The 16,912-nt window shown below is 40.4% G+C and overlaps 1 protein-coding gene across 1 annotated transcript in view; it reads left to right on the top strand.

The window, feature by feature from the left end:
- Window positions 1-16,912, top strand: part of nat10 (N-acetyltransferase 10) — a 78,381-nt gene that overhangs the window by 49,031 nt on the left and 12,438 nt on the right. Inside the window, exons 18-21 of the mRNA XM_043705512.1 lie at window positions 20-136; window positions 4,762-4,895; window positions 7,523-7,571; window positions 12,717-12,819. Of these exons, the coding sequence (XP_043561447.1) occupies window positions 20-136; window positions 4,762-4,895; window positions 7,523-7,571; window positions 12,717-12,819 (403 nt within the window). The remainder of the gene's footprint in view (window positions 1-19; window positions 137-4,761; window positions 4,896-7,522; window positions 7,572-12,716; window positions 12,820-16,912) is intronic.

Genomic DNA, 16,912 nt, shown 5'->3' with positions numbered 1-16,912 from the left:
CTTTTTTGTTTGTGGCTAGATGGGATATGGAAGCCGGGCAGTGCAGTTGCTGCAAATGTACTATGAAGGGAAATTCCCTTGTCTAGAGGAGCAAGAAAGCCATAAGCCCACAGAAATAACCACCGTTGGCAGTGAGGTATGCAATGTTTGAATTTACTATTGCAGATGGCTAGAGAATTCTGACTGCCTATGAAATGCTGATGAATGCTCATAATAGTTTTGTGTAGGATAGAGGGAGGCTCTTCAGTGACAATCGCAAACAAGTTTATAATCCCTAGACATGAAATGAACTGTTCCATCATGTGTTCTTGTAAATGAATTTTTTTTTAAGGCCAGAAAGATCAGCTGTTTTTGGCAGCATCCATGTTCAAGTGGTGAGAGGCGCAGTGGAATTTAATTATTCTTTCTAGCATTGCAGCAGCTCCATTAGCGTAGACCCCATCCCATTTTGTCCAGATTGTGTAGAATGTTAGAGAAATTACTGTGGACTAATGCAATGTATAGGAGAGTCATTGCTGCGAGCCAATCAGTGTGCTCTAACTGTATTCTGACATTAAATCTGAGATTTCCAAACCATGGGTTGGTACACCAATGGAGCTGCAGAATGAATAACTTGAGTCACAAGCTCTCCTCTGATGAGTCAATAATGAGGGCATGAATCATGGCCCAAACCATATTCCTGCAATGGAATTAGAATGCTATGCTCTGTCGCAAGTGTGTCTCTCAGTATTGTGGGATGTGTTTGAACCAGCCTCCATTTTTCTGCCTGAATGTGATCCCCTGGTATCCACTTGGCTTCTCTCAGGCTTTCCTTGCAACTCGCTTGCTATATCTCTCCTAAGCCTTTGTTTGCAATTGTATCATTGCTAACTTGGCACAATGTAGTTCTTGAATGTCAGCTCAGCATTTCTAGATTGTGGCTTTCAGGCAGCATTAAGAAGCTGAATTAAAGAAATGCCAGAAGGTAGTGTAATTGATTCAAGAATTTAAAAGGGGGATGAAATACTGAAAGTACCATCAAATTATACTGTGCAGGTCAAGCTCTAAAACAAAAAAAACAAACATTGCCAAGTCTGTACTGCAGACTTCCAGATAGTAGGCAAGATTTGTAGGTGTAAAGGTATTGGTAGATGCCTGAGTGGAAAAACTGTAGATAGTAATAGTTGGGGACTTCAAATACCTAAATATCAATTGGGATACAAACAGTATGAAAGCACAGGAGACATAAAATTCTTGAACTGCATTCAAGCAAACTTTGTAGTCAGTCAGTAAGCCCAGAAAAGGGTGCAATTCTAGGTTTAGACTTTGGAAATGAAACAGGTGGATGAGATAGAAGTGGGTGATCATTTTGGAGGTAGTGATCATAAAGAAGCTAAAGCTGAATAAGATAAACGAGAGGCCAAAGCAGCAAAGCTGTAGAGAGAACCTAAGCACTTCTCGGGATCCCAAGCTCAGGTCTGGCATACCGACCATTTAGTAGATTTAGTATCATTGCGGAAAGGAGCAAAGATGGAATAGAGATACAAGTTTTAAATTGGGAGAAGGCAAACTTTACGAAGTGGAGAGATGATCTGGTAGAAGTGAACTGGTTGCTTGAAGAAATTCAATTGGAGATGAATGGAAATCGTTCAAAAGTGAGATTCCAAGGGCACAGTGTCTCCACAAAGGAAAAGGGTGATACTGCCAAATCTGGAGGCCCCTGGTTATCCAGAAGCATACAGAACAGGAAATGCAAAATAAAAGCTTATGACATCTCAAAAATCCTATTTTCCAAAGCTTAAAGAAGTCTGGAAAGTACGGGCTTAAAGTGAAAAAGGAAATTGGGATGGCAAGAAGAAGCTATGAAAAATATCAATTGATCAAAAGTAACAAAACCCTAAGATATTTCATCAGTAGGAGCTCTTGTGGTGCAGTGGTGGTATCGTGACCCAGGAGGCTGGATTCAAGTCCCACTAGCTCTCCGGGTGTATGATAACATCTCTGAATGGTTGACTTGAAAATTATCCAAACTGCAAGAAGATAACTAAGCAAAGGAATAACCTGACGTATCGGTGCAGAGGATGTGAACAGGGTTCTTATTTTGTATTTCCTCTCTGTCTTCACCAAGGGAAAGGATGATTCAGATGCACCAATTAATGAGGAGGAGTATGAAAAAATAGATTAGATAAGCATAATGAAAAGGGAAATACTAGAGGGGTTAACTTTTTTTAAAGTGGATAATTCACCAGACTGGATGAATTAGATCCTAGGTTGCTAGAAGAAACTAGGGAGGATTTCATGGGATATTCTGAGGGTAATTTTCCAATCCACACCAAATACTTCGAGTTTCATGTACGGTTCTAGAAGAACATAATTGCTCTGGAGAGAGTGCAGAAGAGGTTTACGACAATGTTGCCAGGCCTTGGAATTTGCAGGCAAGAGGAAAGGGTTTTGGGTAGGGTTGTTTAGCTTAGAACAGAGCAGGCCAAGTGCGACTTCATTGAAGTACTCAAAATTATGAGGGGTTTGGATCGAGTGGATAAGAAGAGGTCAGTTATGAGGCGATACAGATTTAATGTAATTGGTAGAAGAATTAGAGCGGATATGAAGAAAGTCTTTTTCACTGAAGGTGTGTGTGTTTGGGTTTTGATGCTTTGTTTGGTTGAGACAGAAAACCCATGTAAAAGAAGCGTGTACCTGCACCAGCAAGGCTATGGACCATGGCTAATCCACCTAACCTGCTCATCTTTGGACTGTGGAAGGAAAGTGGAGCGCCCGGAGGACTTCCACACAGACTCTTGCAGAATGTGCAAACGCCACGCTGTAGCCTGAGGACGAAATCGAATCCAGGTTCCTGGTGCTGTGAGGCAGCCGTGCTAACCACTGTGCCGCCCCAAAGGGTGGTAGATGTTTGGAAAACTCTCTCACTCATGATAATGGTTGCTGGATCAGTTGTTAAGTTTTTGAATCTGAGTTAGGTAAATATTTTTTAGCGAAGGTAATGAGAGATATGGTCCAAACACAGGTATATAGAGTTAAACCACAGGTGGTCATGATCTCATTGAACACCTGAGGGCCAAATGGCCTCCTTATGTTCCTGCGATTTTATTCAGCTGGCGCAGACATGATGGATGAATGAGGTCTTTCTGTGCTGTAACTTTTCTGTGATTCTATGGAATTAGCAAATTGGGAGGGAAGTGAGTGGGGGAAGCCAGCAGTAGGAACGAGGACGGAGATGACAGGGACTGGGTGTCAATGTGCATCAGGGTCAAGGAGGGAGGTGACGAATGGGAGGAAGGCTGTGAGCAAAGCGACAGCAAGGGTTCAAGGAGTGAAGTATTGAGCAGAAGAATTGACAAGCAGGAGGGAAGAAGTTCTGATGCTATGAAGAGGGCAGAGGAATTCTCTGAGTTGCTGCAATTAAATTGACCAAGAGTTCATTACCCAAAATTAGCATTCATGATTTAGGATTGGGAAATGGATAGAAAACAGCAAATAGGAATAAGCAGGACTTTAGAATTAGCAGGCTATTAAGTGCATGAATCAGTGTAAGTTACTGATGGTGAAATGATCTATCTCTAACTTAGAAGGGTGATACAGGTGAAATGGACTTGTCAGATGATATTTTTGTGGAAAAGTGTATAACTTCCTACTTACATAGATAAAATAGAGAATGTTGGCATTCCGAAGGACCATTGAGGACATCAAACAATTAGAAAAGCAAATGGGATGTCAGTCTTTATTGCAAAGGCATTGAAATATAATAAATAAGCCTCAGGACAATTGTATAGGTATTCCTGAGACCATATCTATGAACTTAATGTGAAGCAAAATTTCACTGGAAAGATTCCTGGCAGAAGCAAATTATCTTACGCAGTTGTGAGAAAAATCATCCTTTGCATTGCAAGAATGAGAGGTTATTTAATTGAAGCACAGTAATAGTTTTGGGGGATTTGACCAAGGGAAGATGTTTCCCCTCATGATGGAGTCTAGAATTCCACAGTTTTGGAATAAAAAAGTGACTATTTATGACTCTTTGAGGGGATATTTCTTTACCCAAAGAGTTGGAAATCTTTGTTCACAGCAGAAAGCTGAGAGTGTTCAGTCATTGAATATGTTTGTCAGAGATTGACTTTTTTTTGGGTACTGAGGGAATTAAGAGTTTGGTAGATAGTGTGGGAACGTGGAATTTAGGAAGATCACCACTAACATACTGCAGAGTGAATGGCCTATTCCTGGTCCTGTTCCTTTATATAACAAATTTGTTAAATTCTGGAACAGAAAAATAACTAATTTATTTTTTCCCAGGTAAATCTTCTTTGGCGCCACAAGCAAGCCTTGTTTCTTAGTTGTGGGCAATTTCCTACTGACTTCAGATCATGTTCCTGACATTGATCAGTGAAGCACCATGATGTCTTGTCATCTTGCAGTTCTGAAGAAGAGTCACTGGACCCGAAACATTACCTCTGCTTTTCTCACACATGTTGCCAGACTGGCTGAGATTTTCCAGCAATTTCTATTTTTAATTCTGTTTTTGTTCACCCTGTTGTGTGGGCATTTTGACTCTCATTCAAAACATCATGATTTAGATAAAGATGTTGATTTGTAAGATATTTATGTTCACGATTGATTTTACACAAGGAGACTTATTTAAACTGCTGGGATATGTATTTTTCTTTCAGGCTGTGTAACCATATGCTCCATAGCAATGTTGTTTTCTGAATGGGTATGAAGGGTAAAATCCCCTGATTTCTCGTGTAGTAAAATACCTCTTTTGTTCAGGCTGTAGGTTTACTAGATGAGGTGTTGGCTCCACGCAAAGACTTGCCACCGTTGCTGCTGAAACTCAGTGAACGCCCTCCAGAAAAGCTTGACTATCTTGGAGTATCATATGGCCTCACATCCCAGCTTCTCAAGTAAGTTACAATGCTTGTTCAATGTTTTAAAATATTTTATGACTAATCAATTACTGGTTGTATTTTCTTAATGGTGGTGAATGTTTTTTGGGTGATTAAGGAATTGAACTTTCCAAAATAGAAGAATGTTTCCTGTTTGATCTTCAATTCGTCTAGGAATTACAAACTTGTTCCAGCATAAGCTATACTTAATAATTGTTCATTGAAATCTTCCCAAATTTTCTTGTACAGTCATAACCTTGCATACAGAGTCATCTTTGCTAGAGAAAACTGCTTGCTTTCTCTGGACTGTATTCAGTTAGGAGAAAGTGAGGACTGCAGATGCCAGAGTACCAGAGTCGAAAAATGCGGCGCCGGAAACGCAGCAGGCCAGGCAGCACCGGAGGCGCAGGAGAATCGACGTTTCGGGCATAAGCCCTTCTTCATGCCTGAAACGTCGATTCGCCTTCTTCTCGGATGCTGCCTGGCCTGCTGTGTTTTTCCGGTGCCGCATTTTTCGACTCTGGACTATATTCAGTTGAGCACGGGCATAATCTGGAACCTGCTCTTGGGAATCATTGAGCAAGTATTTGAAGTCCTCTGTTAATTTGATCATATGTGTTATTGTGGAATCGAAGATATGAAAATAGATATAAAATGATTTAAGGTGATAACTGCTGGTAGATGGAGACTGATCTGCTAGAATTAGTAGAACAAAGGAATACTATTTTGGGAAGAAACTATTCTGTAAGTAATGTTTTTGAAGGGATTAATCTTCATATCACATTGGCTGCACCCACTCTATCAATGCCCCTCTCAATCTGTTGGTGGAAGGGGCTCTTTTTGCACAGTGGTAGCCAGGAGGCCCAGTTTCAAGTCCGACCTGTTGCAGTGTAATAACATCTCTAAACAAGATAATTAGAAAATATCTTTGAGGGTGGAGACAAGAGCTCTCTTCTAGCTTTCAGAGCAAGCTGATCAATGTCCCCTGTGCATATGGCAATCAGCATTGGCACACTGATCATGGCATTGACTTCTGGACGATGCATGAGCCTGTCAGACCTGCCCAGCCACAAAGAAACTGAGAGGAAATGCTGGAGCTGATGAATTTGTACAACTTTCTACGGTCTTAGGAGTTGTACTTATTGTTACTATGCAGTAAACCTTTATGTTATTGAAGAAGTGGTTTTCTGTAATACCCTACTCTGGCATATTATCTACCACTAATCATTAGACAGGCCAAAGATAAAGGAGGACTACTGGTAGTAAGCTACCCCAAACAACTGTTAGCTAGTACCACATATACAGAGGTAGCAAATGCCAAAGGGTACGAGGAGAAGTCGTCTCGGAAAATATCACAGAAACCCTTGACAGAATTACGTTTTGAGACGTTAGTCTCTTTTCAAACGCCGAAGAAACTGATGTAAATCCTTCCAAAAATTTCCATTGTTTATTTGTTTATTCAACTTTCCTGGCATGTTTAACTTGGGGTTCTGGGTAGAGCTTAGAATATTTGTAATTGCAGGTGTTGCGAAATGAAAGGCAGATCCCCTGTTGCCTTGTAGTAATGCTGTGGCTAAAGTATTTACAGTTTGTACAGAAATAGGTCCCATCTGGAAAACTTGGCATTTAGACTGACTATTAAGCTGCTGCTCCAAAGCTGTCTGTTACCAGACCTGAACAGTTAACACAGTAAGTACTCCAACCAACTCTCTTGGGCACACTAATTTTCAGCTTTCAAAATCTGCAAATGCTTTTCAATTATTATTCAAAGGCTGGGTTATGAGGACAAGTTTGTTTTGGAGGCTATCACTTCTTGAGATTTGGTATTTGTTAGACAATAGTGCTAATGACCCAGGTCATATTCCTAAAGAACATTGTAAGTATCTCATCAGTATAATTACATTGAACTAATAAAATAAATAGAACTTTGAGTTTGTCCAACATAGGGCTCAGGTCCTCTGAACTAGAGGAACTTAAAGGCTTCCAATTTTTAAATGGTTTCAAATGGATTGACATTTGATTGCTGTTTGTACATTGCAGAGTTTATTCTGCATAATCACATAAAATTGTCTATTGCTAGTCTCATGCCTCTAGACCATGTGGCCTCTTGAGGCATCCCAGACTTTAGCTTTCCATATGGGTGAAGATAGGCTTCAGATTGGTTGAAGGTCAGGTCGGCGAAACGTCAAGGGCCAAAGGTCCTGTACTGCGCTGTAATGTTCTATGTTTGAATAACTGAAACCTGGCATTTTGGATGGAGAGGGAAAGTAGCGCTATTCCTATCCCAGAGAATATATCAGAATTAAAGGATTGTTTGGATTGTTGAAATAGTTATCTGTGACTCCAATTCTGCTGTTTGAAATGTGACAGTGACTCAATCTTCCAGATATTATGTAGACCCAACTTGTAAATCACGTCTGTAGCGAATAGCTGAGCATTTAGGCTGTCCACCGTGAAAGTTTTGTCCACCTGGCTACTGTTGCAAGGTGTCATTGTTACTGATGTGTACTGAAGTAATCTTTAATTTGATAAAAAAAAGTACCAAAATGTCCTCAGGAACGGGTCTGAAGTGGATTTAAACTTTTTCTACCAAAGTGATTTCCCTGCAAACCCATTCTCAAAGCTGCACTTTTGTTTTTTTTAAGGTTCTGGAAGAAAGCTGGATATGTTCCAGTATATCTAAGACAGACATCTGTAAGTTACTTAATTTCACAATTTTTAGTATAATCAATGGACTTGAATGCTTTTAGTCTGTACAAAGTAATCAAGACGGAGAAGAGAATGTTTTAGGTTGTATTTGACTAAATATACAATACATCGAGCGAATTACTATCTAAGCAAATTGCACTGCACTGTATTGTCCAATTGAAACAGCACCGAAGTAGAAACATGTTGATTTGGTGTATATCTCGACCAAATTCATTTCATGGTAAATCCCTGGTTTCAGGGGTGTTGGCTCTTTGCTGGTTTGGACTAGTGGTAATCTAGTATACTGTGATTGGATGGGACTCTTGTGGAGCAGTGGAAGAGTCCCTGTCTATGAGCTCGAAGACCCAGGTTGAAGTCCCACCTGATCCAAAGAAATGGTATGGAGATTTTCTACTCAATGATGGGTGTGAGAAAGATGTTTTTGAGATTGCTGATCTTTAAAATAAACGACTGCCCTCATGTGGTCACATTAGATTTTGTATGTAGTGAAGATCGCAAAGCAAATCCTCCTCACCACAGTTCACTTTTGGAAGAGGTAGTATTTACCAATTCCGAGAACTATTTCATTGGAAAAGTAACTTCCTATAATCAGCAGCACTGATTAAATCAGAAATTGTACTAGTAATGAATAAAGTTTGTTTTAACCAGGGGAAGCCAAGTATCTGACCAGAATGAAAGCTTTATTAATATTTAAAAACAATGCTAATAGTTTGCAAAAGCAAGTCTTGCAGGCAATACTGTTTTTATGGTAATATGTGTCAGATCTTAATGAACCTTCGTTTCAAATGAAGGTGTACTTCAGGAGGTTGAGATGACTGAGTTTGGCAAGTGGGCATCCTAGATTTGATATGGTTAATCACCTTCATCAATTAGTTTGTTGATTTGTAATCTGCTAAAATTATTTTGGCAATTTACCATTCATTATTAAAAGCTGTACAGCTGACATACTAAAGATATATATGTTTAAATATGTGTCTATATCACACACCAACACAGTCATATTCATAATACCCATGTGTGGTTCCATAAATAATCATGTATCTTTGACATTCCATAGATATTAATTCTCTCCAATAACAATTGCATCCATCGTTAAAGCTTAGTAGAAAAGGAAATTAATACTTGCTCTTCATTCAAGTATCTTCTCAAGTCTCCCAGGAGCAGGAGTCAGGCAAATCTCCATGATGAGGGAATGTGAGGACATATTCAACTTGAGGGGAAGGAGAGAGCTAAAAGAATGAGAGATCATAAGTACCAGTGTAAGAGACTGTGGAAGAATTTGAGAATCTGGTGTTTGGAGTGAGATAGTTTGTGACAGACATGGCTTTAAATTATGAATGACATTACTGAAAGAGTTGTTGATACGATGGAAGTGATTGTGATGTAACAGAACTTTGAAAATACAGACTGAGAGCAGAAGGTCGTGATACTTGGGGGGTGGGGATAACTTTATTGGGTTTTTTCCCCCCTCTTTGGATAACCAAAAGGCAAACATGAAGCAAAGCCTTGCCAAAAGAGAAAGTCTAATTATTGAATAATGATGTCTTGTCCAGGGAGAAGGAAAAGATTGGAGGTTGACTTAAATTAGGAGGTGGAGATGTAAGCAAGTCCCAAAATATGGGTAATAGTTGTTAGTCAGTTGTTCTGGATTTTTTTTTGACAGGCTATAACCCAACAATAATTACATAAACCCCCAAAGGAAAAATCTCCTCAGACATTACAACAGTATCACAATTGACAGACTGTAATTGCCTCATCTTGCATCAATTATTAGCCAAACAATGTGTATGCTGGGGGGAACACTCTGCTGCTTTTCATGCTTTCAGAAGCCATTGGACATTTCAAATCCAGCATTTGAAAGGATTGAAACTGTGAAAAATCTTTAAGATGTGAATGCTGTTGGTGAGAGCAATTATTACTCATCTTAGTCGCCCTTAAGGTGGTGGTGAAAACAGAGAAACCTAGAAAATGGGGTGCAGGAGTAGGCCATTTGTCCCTTCGAGCTGACACCACCATTCAATATGATCATGGCTGATCATGTAATCTCAATATCCTATTCCTACCCTCTCCTCATGCCCCTTGATCCTTTTTGCTGCAAGGACTACGTCCAGCTCCTTCTTGAATATATTGAATAAACTGGGTCCAACAGCTTCCTGTGGACGAGAATTCCACAGGTCCATAGCTCCGAGTCAAGAATTTCTTCGTCATCTCAGTCCTGAATGGCTTACCTATGCTTGGACTGTGACCCCTTGTTCTGGACTTCCCTAATATTGGGAACATTCTTCCCGCATCTAGCCTGTCCAGTCCCGTCCCATCAGGATTTTATGTTTCTATGAGATCCCCCCTTCATCCTTCCAAGTTCCAGCAAGTACAAGCCCAGTCGATCCAGTCTTTGCTCATATGTCAGTCCTGATCCTGAGAATCAGTCTGGTAAACCTTGGCTAGACTCGATAGCAAGATGAGGAGACCAAAACTGCTACAGTCCATGTGGTAAAAATAAGCCAGGGTGCTGTTCAGGCACCGTTTCCAGGATTTTAGACCATAAGACCATAAGACATAGGAGTGGAAGTAAGGCCATTCGGCCCATCGAGTCCACTCCACCAGGGATGTTGAACTGATAATATATTTCAAGTCAAAATGGTGTGTAGCTTGAAGGGAACTTACAGATGTCTGTGTCCCTATATGTCTGCCTTGCCGAAGTTGGTAGGGTTGCAGGTTTGGAAAATGTTATTGAAGGCGATGTGGCTGCAATATATCTTTCTTGTGGTGCACACAACTGCCACTGTATCTATGGTGAAGGGGAGTGAATGTTGAAGAGGATGGATAGGGTGTCAATCGAGAGAGCTACTTTGTGCTGAGTGGAATTGAGTTTCTCGAGAATTGTGATGGCTGCAAACACCGAGGCAAAAGGACTCGATTCCGTCACATTCTTTTTTTGTGCTTTGGAGGTAGTGGACTGGCTTTGGGGAATCAGTGCTTTACATGCCACAGAATTTCCAGTATTTAATCCAGTTCCGTTTCTTTCAATGGACATTGTCAGGATTTTGAGAGCATGGGATTTTGATGTTGAGTGTCTGAGAAAATAGATTCTCTGATGTTGGAGTTTGTCATTGCTTTGAATTTGCTTTACTTGCAACAACGGCACAAGCATAGGTGTGGTTCCACCCATTCTGGAGATGTGTAATAACATCTCTAAACAGGAAAATATCTCCAAGTTTTGCTGATTATGAACTTGAGCTGCCTCAGTACTTGAGGAATCATGAATGGTGCTAAATATTGTGCAATTGGTGAAAGTCTCCGCTCTGACTTTATGATACAGGGAACACCCTTGAGATGAAGCAGTTGAAAATTGTTAGGCCTTTAACAGTATTTTGAGAAACTTCTATAGAGATGTCCTGGAGCTGAGATAATTAGTGCCCAACCACCTTTTTTTGTGCTAGGTGTCATTCAATTTGTGAAGAATTGTTTCTTGGATTTCTATTCATTTCCATTTTGGGAGCACTCCTCGATGGCTTTCTCAAGCAAACACAGCAAAAAAGACCCTGACCTTGCTGTTGCCTGTCATGTCGACATACCTCCACGTTCCCTGGCCAACATGGTCTTCGGTTTGTTGCAGTGCTCTAGCGAAGCTCAGCGCAAGCTGGAAGAACCGTGTCTCATTTTCTGTTTGAGGATCCTGCAGCCTTTTGGACTCAATATTGAGTTCATTAACTTTAGGATTGAAGTCTTCCATGTCTTTACCCTAACTCCTATGAACCCGGCCTTCTTGTCACATAGTCTACTATTACACACAACCCGTTATTCGCCACGAACAGTCCCCATTAATAGCCATTCACCCTCCTTGCCAGATCGTTACCTATTCCTTTGTCTGTCCAACTGTTCTTCTGTCTCTTTGGACTCTATCCCCACCTAGTTAATCTTTACCCCCATTCCCCACCCTATCTTCCTCACATAAACCAACATTTTCCTAGCTCCCATCGGTTCTGAGGAAGGGTCACTTGGCCTGAAACATTAACTCTGATTTCTCTTCACAGATGCTTTCAGACCTGCTGAGCTTTTCCATCCATTTCTATTTCTGTCTCAAATATAGCAAACTTTGTTTTAACCGGCACATTCAATAAAATGGCAAAAGTTATATGCCTCAAATACTGGAAGTTCACTGTATTGTTGCGATCTTCGCAATACTGAGTGGTTATTTGAGGGTGTGAGTGACAATATTCACTGATGGTAATTTTTATTTAAGGCAAAGTTGCATTTTTATTTATGATTTATGCTGTGAATAAAGTAAAATAATGATTTGTATACCCCCTGCATTAGGTTTCTGTTAATTAGTGTGTGTTTTTACATTGATTATGTGGACTGCTTGATGAACCAGAATATTTGTTCAACCAGTATGTTCCTGATCCCATAAGTGCCGGTTAATAAAACATTTGCTGTGTTGTCTTGATTTCAACAGCAGTCAGTTTCATCTCAAAGTCTTGACCAAGGTTACTATCAATGATAACTGCTAGAATGTTCAGGGGATCATTCTTCACTGGATGTTTGGAGACTAATTATTTCACCTTCAGGAGATCTCTGTAGGAATTCCTCAGAAAAGGTTACAATGAAGTCTGCAGCTGAGTGGTTGTGATAGAAACTGAACTCCGCATCAATGAGCAAATTATTTCTGTGTTGGGAATACTTGATAGCACTGTTAATTACACATTACATCACTTGGTTGCTCAAGAGTAAACTGATGGACGAGTAATCAGCAAAATTGAATTTGCCTTGTTTTGTATGGACTGGACATGGACAGATGATTTTCTACATTATCAGATAGATGTCAAGGTTGTGGTTGTCCTGACCAGCCCAGAGGAATATGTCAATGTAGGGCTGTTACTTGGTTTGACTCTGTCCTGATGCTGCCTGGCTTACTGTGTTCTTGCGGCCTCCTGCCCGTCTATTTTGGATTCCAGCATCTGCAGATTTTTTTTGTCTTTGTGTTAGCCCTCTCAATTTTCCAAGAAGTTCCTATGTATTAGTAAAGAAGACTGTGCTAGATTTATATTTGATTTTTCAGGTGAAGTAATCTATGTTGTATCTGTTTCAGTGCATTAATTAGCTTGGACTAAAGCCTTGTGTTAACTGCAGAATGAGCTCACTGGTGAACATTCCTGTATCATGTTGAAGAGACTGAATGCAGAGGAGGATGTGGAATCTACAGAGGAAAATTGGCTGTCTGCCTTCTGGTCAGGTATAATCCAGCCCTGTGAAATAACGCATTCAAAATGAAGACCCTTTTGCACACCTGTGTTTCCCGTTATTTTTATTAGCTATGATCATGTATGGCACAACGCAGCAGGAGGCCATTATCTTAATAGTTCCTCTATTGCATAATTCTATTTAAATGAATTCTGTTTTCGGCTCCATATTACATTTTCCCTCTCTAATGCTATAATAATTTCTTCAATCAAAACCGCCATTGCCCTCAACCTTTAGTTCTCTATCTTTGCTGAACACCATGTAGCCAACAATACGAAATTTCTGATCTTCTACTTGGAGGCAGTTCTGCTATTGTTCCAGCTGATAGTCCTATTTTGGCAACTGTGACAGGGTTAGGGTTAACTATAGCTCAGTGCCTTTATTAAATATGCCATGTGCAGTTACCTGCATAGACAACAAACTTGAATTATTCTTTAATGTTGTAATGTTTCTCTCTCCCAGTCTTGTTTCTCATCTCTGTTGTTTCCTTGTGCTAGCCCCATCTGCAGTCCTCAAGCTTTTCCTGCTCCTCTGATGCTGCCTGACCTGCTGTGCTTTTCCAGCACCACTCTAATTTTAACTCTAACCTATCCATCTAGTCCTGATGCTTCAGGACTTTGAAGTCTCCCTCCTACACTCTTTCTTCAGCCTTGCATGAAGTCTCAGTTATTTAGCTATTCCTGTGGTTCCCCAGTAATCCAGAAGTTACTCCCCATAGTTATGACCCCAGCTAATGGTAATACTGGATGAGTCTGATCCAGAGAAGACCTGGCTTGAAAAATGATAAGTTTTGCAATTTGGTTTTCATGGAAACTAATCACTGAATGCATTCACAAGAAACTGGCAACATCCTTTTTTAAAAAATGGACTATGAAAGGTTATTACACACAAAATGGAAAAAAAACAAGGTATTTTACCTTATCCAGAAACTGTTATCTTACAAAAATCAGAAATAAACTTTCAAACCGTTTACTGTCAACACCAGCCTTACACATACTCAAACTTCAGTGAAAGATCAACCTTTCGTACTTCAATGCTCCTTCTTCAGTTAACAGCTGTATTCTAATGCTATTTGGCAAATGTCTGCATTCACTCAATACTAATGTCCTTAGTTAATGTCTCTTCATGAGATCCTTAAACAAACTGCTAACACAGTGCACTCATTTCTTAATACGGAGTCCTTAAACACAACTTCCAGGGCCTCCTGATTCTGAAGCTTTCTCTTACTGACATTAAAGTACTCAAGATTTCTTTTCTTCTGCCCTGATTGTCTTGGAGAACAGCACTGCTTCATTGATAGGCTTATCACCCTGAATGACCTGCTTCTACCTGAAAGAAATATGCACACTTACTGACCTTCTGAATTGTTCTCTCTTTCAAAAAAGAAGTCTCTGTTTCTGCACCAATGTGTCATAGGGCACCTTGGTACTGAGCCAGCCCATTTTTTCTTTCTCCTACTCTTAGAATCATACAGTATAGAAGAGGGTCTTCAGCCCATCAAGTCTACACTGCCAAAAATCTACCATCATCTCTACCATTCGACTTTCCCATTGCCTTGAATGTTATGCGCTTTATATGCTCAACCAAGTATTTGTTAAAGATTGTGAGATTTCCCATGTCAATTACCATCTTAGGCAGTGCATTCCAGACTCCCCCTACTCCCTCATAGAATCATATAGTTCAAGTCTATGCTATCTCTGAATGGGAGAAAATACAAATTTCCTCAAATCCCCTCTAAATCTCCAGCCTCCTTGATATTGAACTTTCCACCAAGGAGAACAGCAACTTTCTATTTACTCTGTCTGTGCCCCTCAATCTTATACATCTCTGTCAGGACTCCCTCTTCATTGCTGAAAAGGTCCATCATAAACAACATACTGTTGAACCTCCTCTATACCCTCTCTGATGTAACCACATCCCTCCTAAAGTATGGTTACCAGAACTTCACGCAGTACTCCAACTGTGGTCTAACTAAAGTTCTATAAAGCTCCAACATAAAAACATTGCTGTTATGATCTATGCCTTAATTGACAAACATCCAATATGCTTTCTTAACTACCCTATTAACCTGGCCTACCACCTTCAGGGATCCATAGACAGGCACCCCAGTGTCATTCTGTCCTGCTTGAGCTTCTTATTGTCCTGCCATTCATTGAATATTCTCTGATCTTGTTAGTTCTTCCGAAGTAAATGATGTCACATCTATCAGGGTTAAGTTCTATCTGCCACTGATCTGCTCATCTGACCAATCTGTTTATATCTTATAATCTACTCCCTCCCTTCTCAACCACTTGGCCAATCTCTGTTCTTCTGTCAATTTACTTCTCATCTCTCCAACATTCTCACCTACATCATTTGTAAATCCCACAAACGGTAAGGGATCCAGCACTGATCCCTGTGTTATGCTATTGAACACCAGCTTCCAGTCTCACAGCCTTCTACTACCACTCTTTTCCCCTTACCACTAAGTCAATTTTGGATCCAACTTACTAGTTGACCTGGATCCCATGAGTTTTTATCTTTTTCATCAGTTTCTCATGTGGGACTTTATGAAAGGCTTTGCTGAAATCAATATACAGAGGAACCTCGATTATCCAGCATTCGATTATCTGAATTTCGAATTATCTGAACAAGATCACAAGGTCCAAATGCTTAACTTAAACTATGTTACCTGGCATTTGATTAACTGAGCAAAATACTCCCCGTCCGTGTCCTTCGGAAAATCGAGGTTCCTCTGTAAACTAAATCAACTGCACTATCTTTAATTAAAACTTATCCAACACCTTGAAAAGTTCACCCAAAATTGTTCTACATGTCCTCTGACAAAGCCATGCTGACTATCCCTAATCAAACCTTACCCACCAGCATTTTCTCTTGCTTCCTCTGTGCTCTGCTCATTGCTTCGTTGAGATCCCCTTTACATTTTCTACACTTCTCTCGGCCTCTGTTGTTTTGCTCCCTTTGTGCCTGTTATATGTCTCTCTTTTCCTTTTTATCTAGTCCTGAATAATCCTAGATAGCCAGGATAATCTGGGCTTGTCACTCCTACATTTAACCCTAAAGGTAACTTGTTGGTACTGTTCCCAGTACTTTTTTGATCACTGTTCTATAGATTTACCATCTAACAGCTGTTCCTAGTCTACTTTGGACAAATCCTGCCTTACTTGAATAAAATCTGGGAGGCAATGCACCAATGTTGTGTCACGTCTGCAGCTGCAGAAATGATTGTCTGTTTCCCTAATTAACCTCTGGCACTCTGTATGTCTGGCTTCATTGCATTGCTTTTAAACTATTCCCCTGCACTGCTGCGCAGCAAGTACACACTCTCTCTAGTCTCTGGGGTGCTCTGTCTCTCATCTCACTTCTTCTGCTTTCAGACTGTTCCCACTATTCTGCGCTATTGCTCACCAGGTATGCGCTCTCTCACTGATCTCTGATGTTTTGAGCTGATAGTGTCGTTGTGCTGCTGCTTCTAATCTATTCCCACTGCTCTGCTATACTGGTCCTCACCGGGTATGCTCTCTATCCAGTCTGTGATGTTCTTTGTGTCTCTGCTGTTTTGAAACTATTTCCGCTACTCTCCTGTGCTGCTCCCTCCCACGTTTGCACTCTCTCCAGTGCTTCCTGATAAGGTCTTGATCTGATGTTTGGTTTTATCCTCTTGCCTGTAAATCCTCCCTTTCCAACATCAGCCAATGTATATAGAGCATTTCTGTGATTTCACTCTTGCCTTTTTCAACAAGAAAGGCTGGATAGGTTGGATTTCTTTCACTGGAGCTTAGGAGGTTGAGAGGAGACCTTATAGAAGATAATAAAATAATGAGGGATATAGATAGAGTTAATGGTAGTTGTCTTTTCCCGGATGGGGGAAATTTCAGCACTAAGCAGCACATTTTTAAGCTGAGAGAAGAAAGATTTTAAAAAGACATGGGCAAAGTTTTCACAGAGGATGGGTTATGCGAGGAATGAACTTCCTGAGAAAATGCTGGTTGTGGGTAGACTTACAACATTTACAAGACTCTATGATGAATATATGAATAGGAAAGGCTCGGAGGGATATGGGCCAGGAGCAGGCAGGTGGGACT

The sequence above is a fragment of the Chiloscyllium plagiosum genome, chromosome 16, assembly GCF_004010195.1.
Source record: "Chiloscyllium plagiosum isolate BGI_BamShark_2017 chromosome 16, ASM401019v2, whole genome shotgun sequence".
Classification (NCBI taxonomy): Eukaryota; Metazoa; Chordata; class Chondrichthyes; order Orectolobiformes; family Hemiscylliidae; genus Chiloscyllium; species Chiloscyllium plagiosum.
Note: the sequence above shows the minus strand (reverse complement) of the source record. Positions and strands in the feature narration are given on the sequence as shown.